General features: G+C 37.1%; 2 protein-coding genes across 4 annotated transcripts; one reads left to right on the plus strand and one right to left on the minus strand.

Annotated features, from left to right (window-relative positions):
• Positions 1-2,671: 2,671 nt before the first annotated feature.
• Positions 2,672-13,956, plus strand: LOC127870721 (protein ARV1-like). Of its 3 annotated transcripts, XR_008044890.1 has the most exons (7): positions 2,672-2,837; positions 4,007-4,126; positions 5,226-5,385; positions 8,571-8,652; positions 10,542-10,690; positions 12,208-13,162; positions 13,455-13,956. XR_008044890.1 is itself a non-coding variant. In XM_052413159.1 (6 exons), exons 1-6 carry the CDS (start codon positions 2,751-2,753, stop codon positions 12,303-12,305), a joined length of 696 nt encoding a protein of 231 aa, XP_052269119.1. In that variant the 5' UTR covers positions 2,672-2,750; the 3' UTR covers positions 12,306-13,956. The 3 variants fall into 3 exon arrangements, 2 of the variants coding, with proteins under 2 accessions (XP_052269119.1, XP_052269120.1); XM_052413159.1 differs by having other exon boundaries at positions 12,208-13,956; XM_052413160.1 differs by lacking the exon at positions 2,672-2,837 and adding an exon at positions 2,946-3,560 and having other exon boundaries at positions 12,208-13,956.
• Positions 13,957-23,063: 9,107 nt separating this feature from the next.
• LOC127870709 (uncharacterized) lies at positions 23,064-27,934 on the minus strand. The gene is made up of 2 exons (XM_052413142.1): positions 26,233-27,934; positions 23,064-25,014 (listed from the first exon to the last, which is right to left on the minus strand). Exons 1-2 carry the CDS (start codon positions 27,490-27,492, stop codon positions 24,019-24,021), a joined length of 2,256 nt encoding a protein of 751 aa, XP_052269102.1. The 5' UTR covers positions 27,493-27,934; the 3' UTR covers positions 23,064-24,018.
• Between the last annotated feature and the right edge of the window lie 62 nt (positions 27,935-27,996).

Below are 27,996 nucleotides of genomic sequence, written 5' to 3' on the forward strand. Positions count from 1 at the left end.
AAAATGAGTGTCCAAAGCCACAGGCCACAAATATGAAGCAGTGCCAACAGCTACTAGACATTTCCAAAAAAAACGCTTTCCTTGTCCAGACTGTTGATAAACCCACAAGAATCACCGAGTACACAGAAAACTTACTTGACCTCTTCTTCTCCAATAACCAATCACTCATAAATCGCTGCGAAGTACTGCCTGGCATAGCGGATCATGATGCCATATTTGTAGAATCCAGTCTTCGCCCAATGAGAGTTCGTAAGCCTCCAAGAAAAGTGTACCTGTACAAGAAAGCTGATTTCGACAGTCTCAGAGATGAACTGTCTGCCTACCTACCAGAGTTCACGGATAATACAGCCAATATCTCAGTCGACCACACTTGGAAGGCTTTCGAGAACAAACTGAAGTCGCTGATCAGCAAGTATATCCCAACAAAGACTCTCTCAGCGAACAAAGTCCAAAAACCATGGATCACAAAAACAATCAAGTCTCTACATCGAAAACGGAACAAACTTCATTCCAAATTTAAATCTACTGGTTCCCTTAAGGATAGACGCCGATACCTTCATGCTAAGAAAGAAACCCAGAAACAGGAAAGACAAGAATACTGGAGATATATTGAAAACTTAATTGAAGTTGATCCCACTTACACAGAACAACACTCGAAACAGAAGTAATTTTGGAATTACATCAAATCCTTAAGGAAAGATAATTGTGGGGTATCTCCACTGAAGGATAAAGGAAAATTACACGACGACCGGACTGAAAAGGCCAACATCCTAAACCGACAGTACCACTCGGTATTCACCAAGGAGGACAGTTCCAGCTTCCCAACACCTGAGGGCGAACCATCACCTATCATGCCAGACATAAACATAACCACAGAAGGTATACGTGCCCTTCTCAGGAAACTTAATGTACAGAAAGCGGCCGGTCCAGACTTAATTCCTGCACGCATCTACAAAGAGATGGCAGACCAGTGTGCTCCTTTTCTGAACATTATATATAGTAAGTACCTATCAAGCGGCAGTATACGAGACGTGTGGAAGACAGCCAATGTGTCCGCAATTTTCAAGAAAGGGGATCGGTTCAAAGCCAGCAACTACAGGCCGGTTTCACTGACATGCATATCATGTAAGATACTGGAGCACATTATTGTGAGCAACATAATGGGCCACCTTGATAGACATGCCATCCTCACGGACTGTCAACACGGTTTCAGGAGAAGACGGAGCTGTGAAACCCAGCTACTGACGCTCACCAATGAGCTCGTCCATTCCATGGCCCGCCATAAACAACATGACCTTGCTGTACTTGATTTCAGCAAGGCCTTCGATCGGGTCCCGCACAGTCGCCTGCTGACCAAACTCAACCACTATGGCATCAGGGGTAACACCTTAAAGTGGATTGAAGCCTTTCTGACAGATCGCACGCAGAGGGTTTTCGTTGATGGAGCAACATCCGAGCCAGCACCCGTCGTTAGCGGAGTCCCTCAGGGAAGCGTCCTCGGACCCATCTTATTTCTTATCTTCATCAACGACTTGCCACTACATGTCACATCCAGAGTAAGGCTATTCGCAGATGACTGTGTGGTTTATCGGGAAATCAACTCGGAAGAAGACTGCCTGATCCTACAAAACGACCTAATAAAACTAGCCGAATGGGAGAAACAATGGGGTATGGACTTTCACTCAGAGAAGTGTAGCATTCTCCGTGTCCACAGAAAGAGGAACCCAATCATGTTCCGTTACACCCTGAAAGACCACATCCTCGGGACTGACTCGACTACCAAGTACCTGGGAGTAACCTTGTCCCAAAACCTTTCATGGAACCACCATATGGACATCACGGCGAAAAAGGGGAACAGTACGCTTGGCTTCCTCCAGCGCAACCTACGCGTCAGCAATGAGAAGGTCAAGACCACGGCATACACTTCTTTTGTCCGGCCAGGCCTTGAGTATTGCTCCACAGTGTGGAACCCTTTTACAAAGGACCTGGTTTACAAGCTTGAGATGGTACAGAGGAGGGCTGCTAGATACGTGACCAACCGATACCACAACACCAGCAGCGTATCCTCCATGATCGAGTATTTGGGGTGGGAGACGCTAGAGTCACGACGGACCAAAGCGCAACTCACCATGCTGTACAAAATCATCAATGACCTGGTGGATATCCCAGCAAACCAATACCTTGTACAAGCCCCAAGTCGCCCTAAGGACCATAACAAGAAGTACCACCAGCCGTCTACATCCACATCTTACCACAAGAACTCATTCTTTCCACGAACCATATCCGTTTTGAACCACCTCCCTGCGTCAGTCGCAGAGGCCCCTGACTTGGTATCCTTCAAGCAGGGGCTTTCCTCACTCACGTTCTAATCAATGTTAGGTGCCCAGCTTCAAGTAACCCCTAGTGATTCCCATTGCTGTGCCGGCCGCGGCCACCGTAATCGGAGAAGTCTGGGTTGAAGAGGAGAAAACGAAGCTGGCAACACTTTCTACTATCTCTATACTTTTAACTATCAAATCTCTTCTATCTATCCTATCATTTCATACCTTTCTCTTGACCTAGCACCACCCGTCGCGTAATAATCAAGTGTGATTGCGCCGACGTATGATGTAGATGTAGATTAAAATTGACTCCTTTTTAAAATGGTGGATGATAACCTCCAAAACGTTTGCTGTTTGTATAACACACTATATTTCTGTATTGTAAACAAAAAAATACCGAACGTTAAGTAATTTTGATCGGAGTGTGTCATGGAATATGTTTGTATATCATGTGGATGTCAAGCTCCAAGTTTGTTTTGTGACTATAAAGGGGGTGTCATCAAAATATCTTTATGTGTAGGTATCGATTTGGTTGCCTAATTTGTCCATTTGGTGTTTCTTTCGGACAGTTATTAATTCGGATAATACTGGGTTACATATCACTGTTGAATTATTTCCGTTATTATTGATATTATTTTAAACATAATACCATTGAACAATGTTAATTTACATACGTATTCGGCGACATGAATCATTTTCCATAGGTTTATAAAATGGCTACATTTTGACTTAATAATAATTTGTTTGCAAATTTGGAATATGGGGGCATCCTAGTCCATATAAACGTACTCCAAGAGCCTTTGATAATTTTTGCTATGGCAGCTCTACATATGCGCTCCTTGATATACACAATCCCAAATATGCGCATAGATTTGGAGTGCATCACTAAACAGGGGTCGTTCGTTACCAATTAAGGAAAACGATGAATAAACTTCATAAACACATTAAGTTTACCTGAATTGCCGCTGAAAGACATTCTACTTTGCATGCAGCCTAACGATACAACACACTATTCTTGCTGTCATTTTCATTTTGAAATTTCTTACAGTATAAATATTCGACGACTCTTGACGGACATTGTTATCGACTATCATTATGACATATAATAAATGGGTACATCAAATATCACTATGTGCAAAAGATTGGTGTTATGCGACCTAACCAATAGCGACACTTTTTGTCAGCAAACTTACAACAGTTCCCAATATGGTGGATAGAAGCCTACCAAAGAATAACAAAGTAAATAAAAAGCAATTATTTCTTGCTTTAATGGTACCATTTGCATGAGTTTGTACTTTAAACAGGTAAACGTCGATACATTTTTGCAGTATCAGTGTTCCTCAGCCTTTGGAGTGTTGATGAAATTTTTCACCTTTGGATAAAAGACGGCGCATTGCATCTCTCAGCAACCCTTTGGGTAATAAAGCTGAGAGTTGCATTATTGCAACTAGGGCATCCGTGCCCTATAGACACATATGTATGTCTTGATTATTCTCATTTGCAATGTTATTTTCCAATCTTCAATAGTTTACCAAGATTGTTGTGCAGTTTTATTTCTTTAACTTAAATGAAAAGTTCATTTTTGATCATCTCTACATATGTTCGTTTGATATTTTATTTCAACAAAATGAAACCATTCAATTCAAAATGATTATAAGAGTTGTTGTTTTTTACTTTCATAACAGGCGAAATGTGGTAAGCCAGTGGACAAGTACATAGAACATGACAGGGTGATAGTAAGTCTGGATGCTATTCTTCTCAAGAGAGGGGCGTTCCGTCATATACTCATTAATAGTGGAATCAAGGTTTGGATGTGTTAAGTAGATTTTGCTTGTTTTGATATGTAATGACACAGTTTTTGCATTTGTAGTATTTAACAGTGTGTAACTGTTATGTACTGTGTTTAAAAGTGGGACAATTGGTCACTGAAGTTTTATTAATTTTCAAATTTAAATTAACTCATTGTGAACTGTTTTTTTGTACAACATTGTGTGATGCAAGATAAACCCGTGTGAAAGATGTGAAGTTACCTTAGGAATTAAGATCATGTTAATTATGGATTTTACACAACCATAACTGCATGATTATAATTTATACTAGACTTATTAGGATTTTAAATTGTATTGTTTGTTTGCTGTTATTTGTATTAGTTTCTAGGGTTAGAATTTTCAAGCAGAAAAATGCTTGATATGTTTAATTATTAATAGTTTATTAAACTTCTAATGCAAACAATACAAAAATGGGCATGTTATTTTGAATTTGCTCTTTCATGACTGATTTCCGTATTTTTTAAGAAGTAAATAATTAACCCAGTCATGAAATAGTTTTACCAAACTGGAGTTCTTGGAAATATTTTTGGACCTCCATAATTTAAATCAGAATTTCAGCCAGTTTTTTGGTACGAGTTTTGCAAGATATTAAAGTAGTTTTACCACCGAATCCAACAAATTTTCTTTTTATTTTATGCTTTTTTTCACAGTTTATATACATTTTTAAAGAGTTTAACTAAAGAATTTTGCTGGGATAATGACGTCATTTCGTCAAAAAAATGATGTCATTTCACAGTAAACAGGGAAAATTATCGATAATTTTCACTGATAATTTTCATTGTTTGAAACAGCAGTGAAATTATCAGTTTTAATTCACTGATATTCCACTATAAACCACCGGAAAGCATAAAATAAATAAATGTCTGCATGAAAACGCAGAATTTTTTAAACATGTTAATTGTTTTTTTTATGTTATATTTGTATTATAAGTGCAATTATTTAAGTAAAATTGTGTATAATGCATATAATTGTTACATTTTTTTGTGCTTATTTCTTGACCGATTTGTTCCAAAGTATTGATCTTTATAAATGAGTTGATAAGATTTTACCATTTTACATATTTATTAATTTTCAGTCACACTGGAAGTTCTGCCTGGTGTTGTTGATCTGTGATGCAGTCACCAGACTCTTGCGCCCATCAACTCACAATGTGGAAAAGGCTTGGCCCCAAGACAATGTCCTCTATTCAGCCCTGGAGATCGACCTTTATTGGAATTTTTGTTTGGCAGCTATAGGTATGCTAAAATGTGCTTCTTGATTTTTGCAGTCATCCAAGTTGAGATAATGATGTAATGTTGAAACTGTGGTTCTGATCCTGTTTGAAAATAATTATGTTATACTTTCATTAAAATTAAGTTTAATCAATATTCTTTTTTAAAGCAATTTAACAATATTAACAGTTGATATTTCAGTTGTTATGGCCCCCTTTGAAGAAGAGGGTGTATATTGTTTTGCACATGTCGGTCGGTCTGTCGGTCGGTCGGTCCGTCCACCAGATGGTTTCCGGATGATAACTCAAGAACGCTTAGGCCTAGGATCATGAAACTTCATAGGTACATTGATCATGACTGGCAGATGACCCCTATTGATTTTCAGGTCACTAGGTCAAAGGTCAAGGTCACAGTGACTCGAAATAGTAAAATGGTTTCCGGATGATAACTCAAGAATGCTTACTCCTAGGATCATGAAACTTCATAGGTACATTGATCATGACTGGCAGATGACCCCTATTGATTTTCAGGTCACTAGGTCAAAGGTCAAGGTCACAGTGACTCGAAATAGTAAAATGGTTTCCGGATGATAACTCAAGAATGCTTACGCCTAGGATCATGAAACTTCATAGGTACATTGATCATGACTGGCAGATGACCCCTATCAATTTTCAGGTCACTAGGTCAAAGGTCAAGGTCACATTGACTCAAAATAGTAAAATGGTTTCCGGATGTAGTAAATTGGTTTCTGGATGATAACTCAAGAATGCTTACGCCTAGGATCATGAAACTTCATAGGTACATTGATCATGACTGGCAAATGACCCCTATCGATTTTCAGATCACTAGGTCAAAGGTGAAGGTCATAGTGACTCAAAACAGTAAAATGGTTTCCGGATGATAACTCAAAAATGCTTACGCCTAGGATCATGAAACTTCATATGTACATTGATCATGACTGGCAGATGATCCCTATTGATGTTCAGGTGACTAGGTCAAAGATCAAGGTCACAATGACTCGAAACAGTAACATAGTTTCCTGATGATAACTCAAGAATAATAGAGCCAAGGATCATGAAACTTCATAGGTATATTGATCATGATTGGCAGATGACCCCTATTGATTTTCAGGTCACTAGGTCTAAGGTCAAGGTCACAGTGACAAAAAACGTATTCACACAATGGCTGCCACTACAACTGACAGCCCATATGGGGGGCATGCATGTTTTTTGAGTTTGCATTGCAATACACTTGGTGACATGTTCTTGAAGTTTACCATCAATGATTTTTGCTACAGTTATGGGAATTTGTTTAATTACCATTTCATATACAGAATGATGCCCAATTATTGACTTTCTTATCCGGTGTATTTCCCACTATTTTCCACTGGCTTTTTATTTTAACAAGTATATAGAAAGATTCCTTATTCATGAAGAATTTGACATACTACCAGCATATTTTGCTAGATGCATGTGACTGAAAAGTTTAGGGCTTTGACAATTTCTGAAATTGATAAATAATCAATTAGTTATAATAAGCACTTTTTTTACTGCAACTACATGTACTAGCAAGACTTCAAATGATACATACTGAATATTGAAAGTGCATACTGCTAGATTGTACTGCTTCAATAATTGTTCTTGTATTATGTTTTATCATTATATTTGAATTGTCATTATTAACCATGTTTTCTTCTCAATTTTCTGCATCATCTTGCTGGGATTTAAATAACCGTCAAATATGATTTGCCTAACATGATCTTGTTCAGCTTTTGTAATTTTTCAGATTTATTATTCTAAAGATTTCTTAAATTTGATCCTTGTGCTTTACTGTCTGGGCTCTTTTACTGCAAATACTTTCTATTGTTTATTTACAAGAATGAAAGTTTTAGTCTCTGTTCATTTCACTGTTTCGTAAATGTTATGGTGTTCCGTTCTTTTAGCTCACTTGAGCATAATTTGCTCATAGTTAGGTTTTGTGAACACCTTTTGTCTGCAGTTGTTTGTACGTTCCCGACCTTTTGAACACTCTAGTTGCCACATTTATCAACGATTGTTTATGAAACTTAGTCAGACTTAACATTTGTCTTAATGATATTGCAGCACAGTTTAAAATTGAGTCATGTAAGGTCACAAACAAGGTTACAATATCAAATAAATGCCAAATCTTCATTTAACTTGGCAATTACATTTGTCTCATTGATATCTAAATAGAGATTCAAACTGGGTCGCGCTGTTTGAAAACCTAGGTCACGAGGTCACATTGAAAAGCTTTTTAATGCTCAAGAGGCCACATTTACTTTCAAATTGTAATTAAACTAAGTCATTGTCCCAATATCTTGGCAGAGATAAAGACTGGGTCACATCAGGTCAAAAACTCGGGCACAAGGTCAATTAAAATAAAAAGCTACTTAACAACCCAGAGACCACATTTGTGGTCGAATTGTAATGAAACTTGTTAAGAACTTTGACCAAATGATATATCAGCCGAGTTCAAAACTGGTTCACGAGCAGTTAAAAACTTTGTCATAAGCTATTGAACACTCTAGAGCCCACATGTTCTTCCCATTCTTGGTCAAACTAGGTCAGAAAATGTATCATATTAATATATTTGCCAAATTCGGAATTGGGGCATGTATGATAACAATTTAAGATGAATAGAAGGAAAAAACACAGACAGATCTTTCGATGTATATCTTTACTTTACCGGCTAATCTTTATGAAACGTGCTTGGAAAATATATCCAGATCTATAGGGTTAAAACTATGACACTATGGCAAATGAACGAATGATCGTGTGAACACTAAAGAGGATAAATTTATGACCCAATATTCATGAAACTCTGTCTCAATTATATATTGGCTTGAGTTCCAAAGTTGGCCACTCGGAATCAAAATCTAGGTAACTGAGATTAATTTACTTAAACGCTTAAAACCTTCTAGATGCCTTTTTTAAACCCAATCATCATCAAGCTTGTTGAATAAATGTGTTGTAATTATATTTTGGCCGAGTTTTAAACTGATTCTAGAAGCTTTTCAAAAGCTGGTCCAAACTGAGTTCAGTTTTTTCGGCATTAGGTGAGCAATTTAGGGCATTTGCTACTCTTTTTTAAGTTTTCACAACTCATTGCATTCATATTGCTTAAAAAAGCAAAGTCGAGAGCACCCATCACTTTATTTGATATTGTTAATTTTTACTTTTTTGTTGCAGACATGTTCACATTCCTGGTCGTTGTCGTTACATTGATGTCCGTATTCAAGATGTTTTCAAAAGAAAAGCATGATTGGCCAAGGCGAGTAGTTTATAATTTAATGTAACCTATCTGTACGTGTAAATTATTCAAATAGCTTCCGCATGATTATGTTTTGAAGATGCTGAACAATTTGTGGTCTATGGAATAAGCGTTGTTGAACAATTCAAACCTTTCATATACATACAATATTTATGCCCCCCTTCGAAGAAGAGGGGGTATATTGCTTTGCACATGTCGGTTAGTCCACCAGGTGGTTTCCGGATGATAACTCAAAAACGCTAGGGCCTAGGATCATGGAACTTCATAGGTACATTGATCATGACTTGCAGATGGCCCCTTGTTGATTTTGAGGTCACTAGGTCAAATGTCAAGGTCATGGTGACCCGAAATAGTAAAATGGTTTCCGGATGATAACTCAAGAACGCTTAGGCCTAGGATCATGAAACTTGATAGGTAGATTGATCATGACTCACAGATGACCCCTATTGATTTTCAGGTCAAAGGTCAAGGTCACAGTGACCCGAAATAGTAAAATGGTTTCTGGATGATAACTCAAGAACACTTATGCCTAGGATCATGAAACTTCGTAGGTAGATTGATAATGGCTGGCAGATGACCCCTATTGATTTTCAGGTCACTAGGTCAAGGTCACGGTGACCCGAAATAGTAAAATGGTTTCCGGATGATAACTCAAAAACGCTTATGCCTAGGATCATGAAACTTGATAGGTAGATTGATCATGACTCGCAGATGACCCCTATTGATTTTCAGGTCACTAGGTCAAAGGTCAAGGTCATGGTGACCCGAAAGAGTAAAATGGTTTCCGGATGATAACTCGAGAACGCTTATGTCAAGGATCATGAAACTAGATAGGTAGATTGATCATGACTCGCAGTTGACCCCTATCGATTTTCAGGTCACTATATCAAAGGTCAAGGTCACGGTGACCTGAAAAAGTAAAATGGTTTCCGGATGATTACTCAAGAACGCTAATTGCTACGACCATGAAACTTCATTGGTACATTGATCATGACTCGCAGATGACCCCTATTGATTTTGAGGTCACTAGGTCAAAGGTCAAGGTCATGGTGACCCGAAATAGTAAAATGGTTTCTGGATGATAACTCAAGAACGCTTATGCCTAGGATCATGAAACTTCATAGGTACATTGATCATGACTTGCAGATGATCCCTATCGATTTTGAGGTCACTAGGTCAAAGGTCAAGTTCATGGTGACCCAAAATAGTAAAATGGTTTCCGGATGATAACTGAAGAACACTTATTCCTAGGATCATGAAACTTGATAGGTAGATTGATCATGACTCACAGATGACCCCTATTGATTTTCAGGTCACTAGGTCAAAGGTCAAGGTCACGGTGACCCGAAATAGTAAAATGGTTTCCGGATGATAACTCAAGAACGCTTATGGCTAGGATCATGAAACTTCATAGGTACATTGATCAAGACTGGCAGATGACCCCTATTGATATTCAGGTCACTAGGTCAAAGGTCAAGGTCACAGTGACAAAAACATATTCACACAATGGCTGTCACTACAACGGAGAGCCCATATGGGGGGCATGCATGTTTTACAAACAGCCCTTGTTTATACTGCATTAAACGCTCTAAAATGGAATATGGTGTGATATTGTCCTAGTAAATATTATGTTAATCATGTTTATAAACACACATGGCAATTTAATAAAAATGTACTATATTTAACAATGAAATTTAAAAAAAATGTCAGAAGAGAAAATACTGTTACCACTGAATACAGGTCATGTGACCTTTGCATAGGCAAAACAGTACCTTACATCTGATGCAAAATTAAACATGACAAATAAAATGTCTTTTTTTATTATAATTTATTAGTTTAGTTTTAATATTTTCACTAAATGTTAATTAAAAGATCTATGCTTCTTCCAGTTTTAAGGACTGCATGTGCGGGCTTATGCTATCAATGTTCGGGAAGATGTTTGTGCTACCCGCCCTACTCTGGGCTCACAAGTACAGTGCCGTCTATACCTGGCTCAGCTACCTGTTCACTGCTGCTGCAAACGTGCAAGCACTTACAGGTGAGTCTTAAATGAATATTCTTACTAAAAACTATATATTACAATATTTAAGTTGAATTTTATCATGATTTTCTTTTTTGTGGTGTAGAAATTGAATACTTTATATAGTTCATGTATATTTATGCCCCCCTTCGAAGAAGAGGGGGTATATTGCTTTGCTCATGTCGGTCTGTCGGTCGGTCTGTCGGTCGGTCCGTCCACCAGGTGGTTGTCAGACGATAACTCAAGAACGCTTGGGCCTAGGATCATGAAACTTCATAGGTACATTGATCATGACTCGCAGATGACCCCTATTGATTTTGAGGTCACTAGGTCAAAGGTCAAGGTCACAGTGACCAGAAATAGTAAAATGGTTTCCAGATGATAACTCAAGAACGCATACACCTAGGATCATGAAACTTCATGGGAAGATTGATTATGACTTGCAGATGACCCCTATTGATTTTGAGGTCACTAGGTCAAAGGTCAAGGTCATGGTGACCCGTAATAGTAAAATGGTTTCCGGATGATAACTCAAGAACGCATACGCCTAGGATCATGAAACTTCATGGGTAGATTGATCATGACTCGCAGATGACCCCTATTGATTTTGAGGTCACTAGGTCAAAGGTCAAGGTCACGGTGACCCGAAATAGTAAAATGGTTTTCGGATGATAATTCAAGAACGCATACGCCTAGGATCATGAAACTTCATAGGTAGATTGATCATGACTTGCAGATTACCCCCATTGATTTTGAGGTCACAAGGTCAAAGGTCAAGGTCACGGTGACCCGAAATAGTAAAATGATTTTCGGATGATAACTCAAGAACGCTTTTGCCTAGGATCATGACACTTCATAGGTACATTGATCGTGACCCGCAGATGACCCCTATTGATTTTCAGGTCACTAGGTCAAAGGTCAAGGTCACAGTGACAAAAATCGTATTCGCACAATGGTTGCCACTACAACGGACAGCCCATATGGGGGGCATGCATGTTTTACAAACAGCCCTTGTTATTGATTTGAATTTACGATATGCCTCACATTTATTTTATAAAAATAAACATTTTAAAAGAAACATCATCCTATATATTCCACGCTTGCTTCACTCTTTATGTTTTATGTGATTTAAGTATATGCCTCAAGTTAGTATAGCCATTACAATAAAATTTACGCCTAAACCTTATTTTACTCATCGTTCTTTCATGCTTTCTACACACAGTACGGTTAATGCCATGCTAACAATGCACTGTGTTAATAAATTTAGGTAAATAAAAGTTTCCATTGTTTTCATTCAGCATATGCAAATACGTCATGTTTTTGGTTTTTGCGTTGCAGGCTTATCATGCTTGTAAATAGTACACTGCTTGTTAATCTTTTCAAACATACATAATATGTGTTATGTATGCCAAAATGCTTGTTTTATTGATGCCTGTTTCATTTTATACCGTTTCTTATTTAATAAATGTAATGTCCTTTCTGATGCGTTATTATATGATTTAATGTTTGTACTGTATTGTCTGTGTTCTTTTCAGTTCTCTGTCCCAAATGGCACAGTCTTGGAATGGCAATCAGCGTGGTGCTCGGTCAGTGTGCATCGATAGGAGTTTCGAAGGTCCTGCAAAACATATAAGTGTTTGACACGTGAACCAATGGATGCATTTTAGTTGTAATGAAAATATGCATTCCTTAAATGTTAACATGAAAGGAACGTTGATACTTACTTAAGGGTACGCGTAGGCCTGAAATTTATGTCACTGTTATCAAGATCTGGCAGAATGTTAAATTGTCTAGTTAGTGAGTAAACAATATACGACAGTTTTCATTTAAACTTGACATACCAATTTCAGAATACAGATTTGGCAAACATATAAGAATTACATCTCTATTGATATCAGTTTTCAAAAGACAGTGTGTTAAACGTGAAGATCTTAGAGAGATCTAAACTCAGTAAGTGTCGAGTGGTCAACATTGGTTAACATAAACATTTCTCGTCCGGAAATGGATTTTGTAGACCTTTTAAACGTTATTTGACAAAATTAATGCATGCTCTACGGGACTTATGTATTTGTATGTCCCCCTTCGAAGAAGAGGGGGTATATTGTTTTGCACATGTCGGTCTGTCCGTCGGTCCTTCCACCAAATGGTTTCCGGATGATAACTCAAGAACGCTTAGGCCTAGGATCATGAAACTTCATAGGTACATTGATCATGACTGGCGGATGACCCCTTTTGCTTTTCAGGTCACTAGGTCAAATGTCAAGGTCACAGTGACACAAAACAGTAAAATGGTGTCCGGATGATAAGTCAAAAACGCTTATGCCTAGGATCATGACACTTCATGGGTACATTAATCATCACTGGCAGATGACCCCTATTGATTTTCAGGTTACTAGGTCAAAGGTCAAGGTCACAGTGATTCAAAACAGTAAAATGGTTTCCGGATGATAACTCAAGAATGCTAAGGCCTAGGATCATGAAACTTCATAGGTACATTGATCATGACTGGCAGATGACCCCTTTTGATTTTCAGGTCACTGGGTCAAAGGTCAAGGTCACAGTGACTCGAAACAGTTAAATGGTTTTCGGATGATAACTCAAGATTTGCTTAGGCCTATGATCATGAAACTTCATAGGTACATTGATCATGACTGGCAGATGACCCCTACTGATTTTCAGGTCACTAGGTCAAAGGTCAAGGTCACAGTGACTCGAAACGGTAAAATTGGTTTTCAGATGATAACTCAAGAATGCTTAGGCCTAGGATCATGAAACTTCATAGGTACATTGATCATGACTGGCAGATGACCCCTTTAGATTTTCAGGTGACTAGGTCAAAGGTCAAGGTAACTGACCTGAAGCAGTAAAATGGTTTCTAATGTATTCAACAACTGACAGCCCATTTGGGGGGGGGGGGCATGCGTGTTTTACCAACAGCCCTTGTTTCATATTTATTTCAATGATACCCAACGTTCCTCTTACTCAAAGAATATAAAACAGCACCATCCGATACCCTTGACTAAATCATTTCGTTACACACCAGTAAATGGAGGGAGTGATGCGGAATGAGTCGAGCTTGGGTATCCTGCGATGGTTGAACAGTGGTTTGCCATTTTCGGAAGTATTTTGTTTTGAAGCGATTGCATATGCCACATTTTCGTTTCTTGTTGCAGTTTGCTAGCCATTAATTATTGATATTATACGTATTTGTAATTGATTACACACTTTATGAACAATGTGTTTGAGTAATGCTTTCTTTTATTAAATTCAGTTAATAAATTAAATGAATTCATTGTCAAGATAAATATTCCCGTCCATTACCATTGGGCCTTGGGCTACCAAATTTGGTATGTAGTGGCATCTTATAGTCCTCTACCAAGTTTGTTCAAATTATGCCCCTGGGGTCAAGTTTGACCCTGCCCAGAGGATCACAAAATTGAACTCAGCTTATATAAGGCCTTTTTTCGTGAAAACTTTAAAAATCTTTTTGTCGATAACCGTATGGCATAGGGCTACCAAATTTGGTATGTAGTGACATGTAATAGTTCTCTAATTAGTTTGTTCAAATTATGCCCCTGGGGTCAAATTTGAAACTGCCCTGGGGTCACAAAATTGAATATATGCTTATAAAGTGCTTATTTTGTGAAAACTTTAAAAATCTTTTTGGCCATATCCATTGGGCCTAGGGCTACAAAATTTGGTATGAAGTGACATCTTATAGTCCTCTACCAAGTTTGTTCAAATTATGCCCCTGGGGTCAAGTTTGACCCTGCCCCGAGGGTCACAAAATTGAATATATGCTTATATAAGGCCTATTTTGTGAAAACTTAAAAAATCTTTTTGTCCATAACTGTATGGCATAGGGCTACCAAATTTGGTATGTAGTGACATGCAATAGTCCTCTACCAAGTTTGTTCAAATTATGCCCCTGGGGTCAAGTTTGACCCTGCCCAGAGGGTCACAAAATTGAACATATGCTTATTTAAGACCTATTGTGGGAAAACTTTAAAAATCTTTTTGTCCATAACCGTATGGCATAGGGCTACCAAATTTGATATGTAGTGACATGTTATTGTTCTCTTCTTAGTTTTTTCAAATTATGCCCCTGGGGTCAAATTTTGAACTACCCCGGGGGTCACAAAATTGAATATATGCTTATAAAGTGCTTATTTTGTGAAAACTTTAAAAATCTACTTGTCCATAACCATTGGGCCAAGGGATACCAAATTTGGTATGTAGTGACATCTTATAGTCCTCTATCAAAGTTTGTTCAAATTATGCCCCTGGGGTCAAATTTGACCCTGCCCTGGGGGTCGCACAATTGAACATACGCTTATATGGAGCCTATTTTGTGAAAACTTTAAAAACCTTCTTGTCCATAAACATTGGGCCTAGGGCTACCAAATTTGGTATGTAGTGATAGTTCTCTACCAAGTTTGTTCAAATTATGCCCCTGGGGTCAAATTTTACCCTGCCCCCGGGGGTCACAAAATTGAACATATGCTTATATAAGGCCTATCTTGTGAAAATTTTAAAATTTTTGTTCATCACCATGGGGCCTAGGGCTATCAAATTTGGTATGTAGTGACATCTAATAGTCCTCTACCAAATTTGTTCAAATTTTATCCCTGGGGTCAACTTTGACCCTGCCCCGGGGGGTCACAAAATTGAACATATGCTTATATAAGGCCTATTTTGTGAAAACTTCAAAATTCGTATTGTCCATTACCAGGGGTTCCACTGGCCCAAAAAAAGTTGTCGCCACTTTTTCGCAACGTAAATATTGTCTGTTATTCCATCTTATTAATAAGGACAATCATTTTAAGAAACCTTACTACATTATTGTCATTGACTATATTATCACTTTAAAAAGTATGATATTTCATAAAAAAAACAATAAGTACCTTCATAAGTCATACCTTCATAAGTCTTAATAAGCTTTATTTGTATATAAATAACATTTTTTTCAACTTGATAAACAACACAGATAACCAAAATAATATAATAATGTTAACATCAACGTATTAAACAGTATGCTGCATAAATGTTTTGAAATTAATTATTTAAACATAAAATCACACCAATGTTCATCATTTAAAAGGGAACCAGAAAATAAAGCATCTCACTTCAAAGTGTTTTAACAGTTATATTTGGTCATTTGGACATGATATACATCAGCTTCTGTTGTTAACAAGTTTTCTGTTAGTGGTGGATGATTTCCAGGTTCAATTAAATGACTGTTGTTCACGCCTTTTTCCTGACAGAAAGGCCCAGATAATTGCCACCATCCATTCTAGTTGCCTGAAATAACATAAAACATATTTTTACAAACTATCAACATCAAACCAACACATAAATGTCCCTATCTTTAAATGTCCGAATTTAACTTATCCGAAATATAGTACATCGAGTGAATGTTTTATATTTAATTCAGAAATTGTTGTTATCTTAATCAATTTATATCCTTCCCAGAACATTACAATAATGAATCTATTAAACAGAAATGCTCACAAATACCTGTTGAAACAAGTTTTTATTTGTTGATGTGGAAAAATTAAATGCTTTTGCCAGCCCCATGGTTTTGATTTTAACAAAGAAATAGCGGCCCTAATAATCATTATAATTATTGATCGTCGTGACAGTTTGTCCCCGTGTTACTTAACTTATTGCTCAATATCATAAAGGAGCCGTTAATCCGATAATAACCCCCATAAAACTTGACAATAGCAGTAAAAACACCGTTTGTAACACTTACACGCTTCGGTGATTTCTAATGCACTCTGCACTGTAGGTCGCTTACATCGTCGTAAATCAATATTTACAACTGACAGACGCTAGCCGCTAATGCTCGGTCGCGTGCTTTCGACTCGCAGTACATTTTCGGATAGGATTTTACCGATTCTGAAATTCGCCACTTTTAAAAAATTGGAGCCACATTTAAAAATTTAGCGCCATTTGGCGCCAATGGCGATCGACAGCGGAACCCCTGCATTACCATCTGGCCTAGGGCTTTCAAATTTGGTATGTAGTGACATCTTATAGTCCTCTACCAAATTTGTTCAAATTGTATCCCTGGGGTCAAATTTGACCCTGCCCCGGGGATCACAAAATTGAACATTTGCTTATATAATGCCTCTTTTGTGAAAACTTAAAAAAAATTCTTGTCCATAACCATTAGGCCTAGGGCTACACAATTTCGTATGTAGTGACATTGTATAGTCCTCTACTTAGTTTGTTCAAATTATGCCCCAGGGTCAAATTTGACCCTGCCCTGGTGGCCACAAAATCGATTATATGCTTATATAGTGCCTATTTTGTGAAAACTTTAAAAATCTCCTTGTCCTTAACCATAAGGCATAGGGCTACCAAATTTGGTATGTAGTGACATCTAATAGTTCTCGACCAAGTTTGTTCAAATTATGCCCCTTGGGTCAAATTTGACCGTGCCCGGGTGGTTACAAAACTGAACATACGCTTATATGGGGCCTATTTTGTGAAAACTTTAAAAATCTTCTGTCCATAACCATTGGGCCTAGGGCTACCAAATTTGGTATGTAGTGACATCTAATAAACCTCTACCAAATTTGTTCAAATAATGCCTCTGGGGTCAACTTTGACCCTGCCCCGGGGGTCACAAAATTGAATAAACACTCATAAAGCGCCTATTTTGTGAAATCTTTAAAAATCTTCTTGTTGAAAACCATTCGGACTATGGCTACCAAATTTGGTATGTAGTAACATCTTATAATCCTCTACCAAGTTTGTTCAAATTATGCCCTTTGGGTCAAATTTGACCCTGACCCGCGGGTCACAAAATCGAACATTATATACACTTATATCTTGCTTATTTTGTGAACACTTTAAAAATATTCTTGTCCTTAACTCTAGGACCTAGGGCTACCACATTTTGTATGTAGTGAGATATAGTAGTCATCTACAAAGTTTGCTCGAATTATGCCCCTGAGGTTAAATTTGACCCAGCACAGGTCAGAAAAGTGTACATGTGCTTAAATAGGGCCTATATTTAAGTATTTGCACATGCCGAGAATATTTGATTCAGCCTTTTTTTCAGCAGTGGAGCGATACATGGCCATCATGGCCCTCTTGTTTAAAGATGCGAAAGTTTAGTGTCTTATCGCGAAGGTAGGTGGAAATGTAAATCTTTTCAAACTGTGACTGTGTTTTATTAATAAAAAGCTGTTTGAAATAATCAGAAAGGCAGCAAGGAACTCAAATAAAATAAACATTAATCAAACATTTTAAAGAAGTGGGATAATATAACAGATATGTTATTTTGAGCTCACTTCAACGCAAAGTACTTATGTTGAGCTTTTGTTATCGACTTTTATAGGAACATAGAGCTCAAACATTTAATACAGTACATTAAATATTCTAAAGACACATGTTAGTGTGCGGATTTAAGTTAAATTCGTTATAACAAAGATACATCTTTTTCGCATACCATACTAAACTGACATTAAACATCTTAACATACAAAAAAAAGATAAACATTGTCTTAATTTAAAAAAGCTTTCAATGATTGTCAAGATAAACTAAACAAAGTCATGCAAAATTAAACTCCCGTGGGAATAAACAACAAATCCAATGTATTTGACAGACAATCTCTGATTGGGTATCAATATAACAAAAAGATATATTTCTCTTCAATATTTTCCATTCTCTGAAAAAATAACAAAACATCTAGTCGTATTCTCCAAAGTTATACATCAACAAAACTTATTTAATATCGTTCAAATAGAACAAAAAGGTTTGACAACGATTCTTCTGGCATACATGTAAAGGTATCATTTGATAACCTATCATACTTAACAATTGATTCAACATTTGAGTACATGGAACGAATAGCGCCAATCATTTGACCCCTAAAACCAATTTTAATAAGTTTTTATTATGTTATATTTCTAGTAATATAATTAAACACGTTACATGGTACTATGTAATGTTTTCATCTGCATTATCGTTAATGTTAAGATTATTCTTTTCAGCCTAGTGTGTTAGTCGGTCATTAAATATTAATGAATATAACTCGCCTAACTTGCTACATAGAATACCTCCCCTGTATGTTGTGAACCAAGTATTTTATTAAATTAGGTACATTGAGCTTTCGAGATCAGATCGATCTCACAAACATTATTAAAAGAGATCATTTAGAAACCAGTCTGCTCGAACCGATTTTCCATTATTTCTTTATTTACATCAATTATTTATTTCTTTTCTTTAAAAAGTTTGATTATACTCTGCAAAGATGACATTTAATTATTTATCTGGATAATTTTCATTAAAATCTATAACATCTTCCGCTTGTTAAAAAATGAATCGGGATAATGGACCGATTTAAAATCATTCACAAACTCAAATTCCTTACAGAGTAACTAAACAATATTTTCCAACAAAAATGTGGCATGCTTTCTTTTGATTTGTTAAAATTGTATGCTTTTGTAATTTGTGGTTGTCACATTTTATATCATAACGCGATTGTTATAATTTTATCGTGCGTATAAAGTTACCAAACAACATTTACCAATAAAATTTTGCATGATTTCTTATGATTTGTTAAATGGGCCTTTTCACAGATTTTGGCAAGTATTGAAGCTTGTCATTAAATGCTTTATATTGATAAATTTAAACATTGGACCTAAAAAATATCCAGTAAAAAAACAAGAATACAATTAAAAAAAGAATAATAGTAACCCTCAACTGGGCTCAAGCTGCTGACCACTAGAGTCTTGGATTAAAAATTCTCCCGCTTAGACCACTCGACCATCCGTGCTTATGCTATGTGCAGATGAATTTTTATGCCCCCCTTCGAAGAAGAGGGTGTATATTGCTTTGCTCATGTCGGTCTGTTGGTCGGTCGGTCCGTCCACCAAGTGGTTGTCAGACGATAACTCAAGAACGCTTGGGCCTAGGATCATGAAACTTCATAGGTACATTGATCATGACTCGCAGATGACCCCTATAGATTTTGAGGTCACTAGGTCAAAGGTCAAGGTCACGGTGACCCGAAATAGTAAAATGGTTTTTGAATGATAACTCAAGAACGCATACGCCTAGGATCATGAAACTTCATGGGTAGATTGATCATGACTCGAAGATGACCCCTATAGATTTTGAGGTCACTAGGTCAAAGGTCAAGGTCACGGTGACCCGAAATAGTAAAATGGTTTCCGGATGATAACTCAAGAATGCATATGCCTAGGATCATGAAACTTTATGGGTAGATTGATCATGACTCGCAGATGACCCCTATTGATTTTGAGGTCACTAGGTCAAAGGTCACGGTGACCCGAAATAGTAAAATGGTTTTCGGATGAAACTCAAGAACGCATATGCCTAGGATCATGAAACTTCACAGGTAGATTGATCATGACTCGCAGATGACCCCTATTGATTTTGAGGTCACACGGTCAAAGGTCAAGGTCACGGTGACCCGAAATAGTAAAATGATTTTCGGATGATAACTCAAGAACGCTTTTGCCTAGGATCATGACACTCTATAGGTACATTGATCGTGACTCACAGATGACCCCTATTGATTTTCAGGTCACTAGGTCAAAGGTCAAGGTCACAGTGACAAAAAACGTATTCATTTACTTATATAAGCAATCCTCTTAGTTTCCCAAAATATAACGACAACAACAGAACTTTCCAAATTATTCAATCGTTTCGCGTTGCAACGCTTTATAATTTTCAGGTTTTCAAATCGTCAAAAAATGCATATAATGAATTTTTAAGCATGGTTAATGTTCAGTATTACTATTTCCTGACAAATATCATTACTAAAACGAAAATAAAATTTGCGAATTTAAAACAACGTTTTTTAATTTTGTCAATTTACAAAACCGTGAAAAGGCCCCTTTAAAGTTTATGTTTCTGTAATTTGTGGTTCTCACATTGTGTATCATTACACGCTTGCTTGTGTATCATTACACGATTGCTACAATTTTATGTGGCCGTATACGATCTCTTCGTGAAACAAGGCAGGCGTTGTTTCTATATTTATTTAGACCTGCATTATAAAGAATCGTGTTATTGTTTTAAATACACAGCATCCTTACCATACTATATCAGGGCCGTACCCAGGATTTTTTTTACTGGGGGGGGGGGGGGCCCAACCGGGGAGGGTTTGGGAGGGGTCCCCCCTCCCTATACATATACTTTTTTTATTTTGGCACTTTGCAAGGTGAATTTTAATGCTTATAAAAACGTATTTTGTGATATGAATTAATGGAATATAACAAGTAAATCAGCACGTTTCGGAAGTCTTACGCTTTAAACATTGGTGTGAATTCACAACAATATTAAAAGCTTTAGATTTCCGAAACTTACAGGTTTAAACTGACGATTATCCACATCAACACTCGTATTGCTTCCACCATTTTGTTTTCACAAATCAATAACGTCACAGGTTTTTTAATGTAATTTTTTGGGAAAGACCTTTGAGGAAAAAATTGCGCGAAATGCCTAATTTTTTGGGGAAATAATGACAGTCTTAAATAATCAATTTAACATATTTTACTGTTTTCAAACAAATTCAAGGAAAGAGATAATTTAATTATACAATATTTTTCTACACTGGATCAGGTTAACTTATGTAATGAGATCGATTTGTTGTTTCAATTTTCATTTTTTTACCAATGAGCCATTAAAAGGTTGATATTACTCAATTCTCGGTACTCAATTATTTTAAATACTGAATTCTGCCAAATTCTTATCTGTTGCTCGGCAAATTTATGAATCTGTTTTTCTTTTAAACAAACATGTTAACTATCTCATCGTAGTCTTTTTCAGTGATTTCCTTTCAAAAATTATAAATACTCAGTTTTAATACCTTTGTCAGTGTTTTTGTTCCGGGTCAAATTCAGGGCCCTATTCTCAATGCAAAAAGTATATATTGGGACTTAAAAATTCCCAATAAAAGGTTTAAAAAAAAACAATTAAACTTTTAGAAGGGAATAATACGTCTAGGGCCTTCTCAAAGAAGGAAAAAACTTGAGTCGGCAATTATCAGACCATAGTCTACGACCTCCTGTAGCAGTTGCTTCCATTCGCTGCACTTATCAAAATACATGTTACATCATTCAACCATCGATACATGAAGCATTCATGATCACAATGGGGGACTGATCGGGGATGTGTGTACAAGGCGATAAGAAAACATTGCCTAGAGGCTTATCTCGATTGGCGAGCGTTAATCCCCTTGTTTATCAGGGACAATAAAACATAGCTGCTCTTTTGTTTTGAGGGAAAGTGTACTGTGGGCCCTTGCACGAGTGAAAAAATTGCAGTGGGCCGATTATTTAAAAAAATCATAGTTTGACAGCCAGCTGGGGGGGCCCGGGTCCCTGGGCCCATGGCATGGGTACGGGCCTGCTATATATTAAATTCTAAAAACAGTATCTGTAATGGTACCATGTTATGTCTTTATCTGCTGTGTTGTATATGTAAAGATAATACTTTTCAGTGATGTGTGTTAGTCGGTCATTCAATTTTGTTAAAAATAACTCGCCCAACTTGCTTAATAGGAAATCTCCCCTGTATGTTTTGTACTTCCCCTACCCCTTTATTCGATGGAACTACATAACACAATGACCCTGTTAATTGCAACCAAGTATTTTATTAAATTAATTACATTGAGCTTTCGAGATCATGTCGATCTTACAACAATTTTTAAAAGAAATCACGTAGAAACCAGTCTGCTCAACCCGACCTACCAGTTTTTCTTTATTTACATCAATTATTTATTTCCTTTCTTTAAATAGTTCAATTTTACTCTTCAAACATAAAATTTAATTCTCTATCTGTCTATTTTCATTAAAATCTATAACATCTTCCGCTTGTTAAAAATGAATCGGGATTATGTACCGATTTAAAATAATTCACAAACTCAAATTCCTTACAGCATAACTAAACAACATTTTCCAATAACATTTTGCATATTTTTTTCTGGTTTGTTCAAGTTTATGTTCCTGTAATTTGTGGTTCTCACATTGTGTATGATAACACGATTGCTATAATTTTATCTTGCGTATACGATCTCTTCGTACTACAACGCAAGGTTTATTTCTATATTAATTTAGACCTGCATAATAAAGAATCGTATTTTTTTAAATATATAGCATTCTCACCATATTCGTTTACCGTTTTATCCTGACTCGTCTGTAAAATAGTATTGCCCATGAAATAATCATAACGTAATAAATATAATATGTGTAATTTTCAATTTTAGTGAACTCAGGTTTAATTAAAATCTCGACATGCATGTACTATCGAAGAACAATTATTACAGTATTGGCTTTCAAAATAATCAATCAAACATATTCCCTTTACAACTACGCTCCCGATAGGGAAAAACAACAAAAATACAACATATTTTTTGGTAAGTCATTGGTATGACCGACTGACTGATACCGTGTATTACTATTTCATAGTCATCAAACATACATAAAAAACATGAATACACACAAAAGCTTTGTTACAACATACAACATAGTCTACAACAACGCCAGGCATACTGTATGCCGGCACGAGTCCCTCCTCGTAGGCAACTTATAAGGCAGCCACGCCTATCAACAGACTACTACGACACTAGGCATACTGTATGCCTACACGAGTCCCTCCTCGTAAGCAACTATAAAGGAAGCCACGCCTATCAACGTAGACTGCTACATCACCAGGCATACTGTATGCCTACACGAGTCCCTCCTCGTAAGCAACTATAAAGGCAGCCACGCCTATCGTCTCTTCCGGAGACTGAATCCCTCAGTGGGATAAATAATAATTATTATGATACTGGTATACATGTATAAATTGAATACATTAAATGCGTACGTAATGTGGATAAACGCATGACCTGTTGTAAAAAAAAAAAAAAAAAAAAAAAAAAAAAAAAAAAAACACATTCCTGAATTTCAAAATTAGCTCGTACCAGGGTAAAAAGCATGTAGATTACACTTTTAAACAATAACGTTTGTAATGTTACTCTTACTGTTATTCAAAACAAAATAAAAAATTAACACATGTATCGATCAGTCAATCCCAACGCTGAATGACTGAACAGAGTTACTCGGCCACGAGTAAAACGCTCTCTTACAGAGCCACCTATCGGAAACTACATTGACAAGGGAAAGTAGTTTTCGTCTAATTCGCACGTGCTCAAACGACGAAAACAATATTTCCCTTTACAACTACGCTCCCGATAGGGAAAAACAACAAAAATACAACATATTTTTTGGTAAGTCATTGGTATGACCGACTGAATTAAAAGAACGGGCTTGTAAGTATAGTACAAATAATAATTGGCTTATTATAAAATGCATTGATGGTTATAATCCAAGTGACATTGAAACCCTTAACCTCTCATCAACTGAGCTTTTAACATAGCCGTCCTTAGCTGTTTCACTCAGCCATCTACCATGACGTTTAAATAACCTGTCAGGAATGCCATTATTAGCCGCAGCAGTTGCGCCACCAGCTCTCAAAGAATGAAGGCAATATTTGCTTATGTTTTGAACATGCGGTTTAAACGCAATCAAAAACAATTCTCTAAATTTACTATATGACAAATGCTTGTTTTCCTGTCTGAGCCTATGTCCACATTTCGTTGAACTTAACCGACGAAACAAGTAATATTCAGATTCCGATGAAAAATCTGTCCAAGTAAGGTATTTCTGTAAATTGACTACTGGACACAACTGTGTGCCTGTCCTAGCAATAAGCACCCATGCTCCCTCACGGAACTTATCTGTCTTGCTAGATTCAATAAATACACTTAAGTAACTACTGTTAATACAAACATCACTCCTTCTCAACTTTAGTACCTCTGCACTTCTTAAAAACCCAGCATATGATAAAAGGCATATACAAATAAATCTTTGATTCATAACATCATTTTCAACATACATATGTGTGTACATTTGTTGCAGTAAATCAACAGTCATTGGTTCTTTCTTATTCACAGGTTTCGCTAAACGCCGTTTTGCAGCTTCTAACATATTAATGACAAGTCTTGAATCAGTAGGTGATACATAATCAAATAAATCATGATAATATTTAATACTGTAGAACGCATTTATAATCGGACTTGCACTACTAGCTGTTTGTATAATTGACGCTAAATATAGCGCAACTTGAAAAGCCTTGGCGGGCAAGGCATCCCCGCTTGAAAGCCCATTAGCATACCCCCAACGACGCCATCGATTGAAGCCCCTTTTGTAACTGAGGTGCGTGTTTTCCGCTTTGGTGACTTTAAGCAACTCGGGCAGCAAGGATACCTTCTCCGCCAAGACCTCTGGCAAGCCATCAACTTCACTTCCGTATCTCTGAAAAAATAAATGTGTAACAGCACTAAAGTTGACACAGTTTGTTACTTAACACATTATATTTACAAACAGTAAGCAACACTATCAATGTTCATGATTCACAAATGATATCAAAAGTGCTAACATGCGAAATTTAAGATTTTCAACACCAAACAACCCAGAATCATTCTTACAAGGTATGTAATAACTTATTGCCGTTGGTAATTCCATATAGTCTATTACAAACGACTTAAAATGTCCATCACTTGTCCAAATCATAGGCCAAAAATTAGCCGACTTCCATTCTGGGACAATCAAAACACCTTTTGCCCCACAAGATTGCATTTTAAGCAATACCCTTGGTATTAATATTATAGGTGGTACAAATAAGCCAAAACTATGCGTCCATGGGTAAGTAAAAGCATCAACTCCTTCAGACTCTTTACACCAAAATCTAGAATAAAATCGCTGTAATTTGGCGTTATGTTTCGAGGCAAAGAAATCGACCTCTAAATTTCCCCATGAAGACTGAATTATTGACAAAATGTAAGGGGAAATACCCCAATCGTCTTTTTCTACTATTTTGAACAAATAGTCTGCCACATAATTCTCTCCCCTTGGTATCCATTCAACCTCCAAATGAATAGAATGAACTAAAGAATACCCGAATATTTTCATCGCTAAATCTTGTAATTCAGGCTTCATGGAGCCCTTAGCAACAATGCTGCATACACCTGTGTTATCAGTAAACCACTTAACTCTTTGATTTACCAATACATGCTCAAGCGACAACATTACTCTATAAACAGCACACAATTCTCTCCACGTGGAGGATTTTGCCGCTTCCGACGGCGACCACGTGTCGTGCACTACACCGCTTTGCATTTCGACCTCATACCCTGCTAAACCAGTGCTGCTAGCGTCACTATAAACAATTCTAGTACAGCCATGACTGATTGCCAATGTTCTAACATTTATAATTTGTAAATGATCATTCCAAAACGAAAGTTGAACCTTACTTCCTTCAGACAACTTAATATAAGAGTTCCACGTTTTTGCTTTAAGGATGTCAATGCTCAAACACCTAGTCATAATCTGAGAAACAGTTCCCAATACTATACCCATAGATATAATTTGTCCCACAAAACTAGCAACTCTTCGCACACAAACATAGTCCGAAGTTTGTAAAAATCTAAGTGTCTGTAGAACTTTATCGATTCTACACCCCGATATACGCACGGTGAAATTAGCTGTATTTAACTGAGATCCTAGCCATTGTAGTTCTTGCACTGGCTCCCAGCATGATTTATCAACTTTAGGCACCAAGCCGGATAACAACAAATCTGATTTAATTTCCCGTGACATAATTACTGTCTTATCGTATGTCTCTGCGGTGCCAAAACCATCATCTAAAAACATGATGATCTTTTTACCTTCGCCTCTCCATTTTGCAATTAATGGCCTCATTAATTTTGTATAGATATAACAAGCAGACGACAAACCAAAAGGAAGAACCAAAAATTTGTAATAGACCAGAATACCTGAATAATCTTCCCAGGCAAAACCTAAATAATCAGTGTGTGGCAGAAAAATATCCACAAAATGATATGCTGACGTTATATCAAACTTAATCATCCAACAATCTTTTTTGATATACATCAATGCTAAACGCAAGTCTTCATACTTTACTGATTGCTTCCAAACATGAAGATTAACCTTTCGTAAATCTAAAATAAGCCGTTTTTTACCATTATTATTACAAGAAACTGTCAGCGGATTAACAACGTGTGGAGCATTTGTACATTTCACAATAAGACCGCGATCTAACAAACTTTTTATAGCTTCAGTCACAAAATTATTTTCATATAAAGCTGAACGATTGTTTCGACAATGTACATGGTCTGGTAAAGAAAAGAATGGAATTTTATAACCATTTTGAATAGTGTCTAAAATGAATTGGTTAGCTCCAATATCTCTCCAAAATTGCACATGATTTTTTAATCTACTTTTAACCAGTATTTCTTTCTGGCCTTGTTCGTACTCATAATAGTCGTCAGTAAATATTTCCTGACTGTTAGCAAAGTTATCAGTAAACGATAAATACTCATCTTTTAAATCTACGTCTGGTATAACCGGGTTCTGCGGTCTGTGACTACTGTTTGGTAGGGACGTCAAGCTGCGGGATCCGCCGGGTGTAGGGGCAGTGGCGTCTGAGGTGGGTGGTTTCTCCACAAGCGAAACAGGGACCAATTCCGTCTCTTGCATTGCCCTTGAAATAATGGGGATGAAAAGAATGCAGTTGCTGCATGGGTCCTGAGCGCTGCTGTTGCACCGGAAACGAAAACGTGTTTCCGCCACGTGGCAAGCTTCCGGAAGTGACGGTAGCGGAAGGCTTAACACTTTTCTTTGACTTCGCCTTCTTCTTCTTTGCTGCTCTTGCCTCCGCTCTGTTGATCCTTGATTCATCACTCGAGTCGCTAGCCACGGGGTTTGCCTCATATTGGCGTACCGTCTCCCATCCGCCCTCAGACGTGTCTGCTATACGGATAAGCTTGTTTCGTCGCTTTAACTGTTCACAAGCGTCATTAACTAGCTCGCGAGCGTACTCTTGTTTGTTGTTTTCAAATGCCCAAAGCACCTGGCTAATGTTCTCGTGCAATTCCGAATTGAAATCGTGCTGAATTTTGTTGCTTTCGTATCGCCATTTTAGTTCATGTTCCGTCTTCAATTTTTTAACTTCAGAACGCACGGAAAGCGAATTCCCTCGAACTGCTTCTTTTAGAGAACTTATTTCTCTTTTCTGTTCGCGCATTTCTACTAAAAGTTCCCTAATTGAACTATTTAAGTCCATATTTTCCTGAGAAGCACACTCTTCGCCAGACCGCATGGTCATTTTCATATGCAAGTTTATCCCGTGCAAATTAACACATGTATCGATCAGTCAATCCCAACGCTGAATGACTGAACAGAGTTACTCGGCCACGAGTAAAACGCTCTCTTACA

The sequence above is a fragment of the Dreissena polymorpha genome, chromosome 3 (genome assembly GCF_020536995.1).
Source record: "Dreissena polymorpha isolate Duluth1 chromosome 3, UMN_Dpol_1.0, whole genome shotgun sequence".
NCBI lineage: Eukaryota > Metazoa > Mollusca > Bivalvia > Myida > Dreissenidae > Dreissena > Dreissena polymorpha.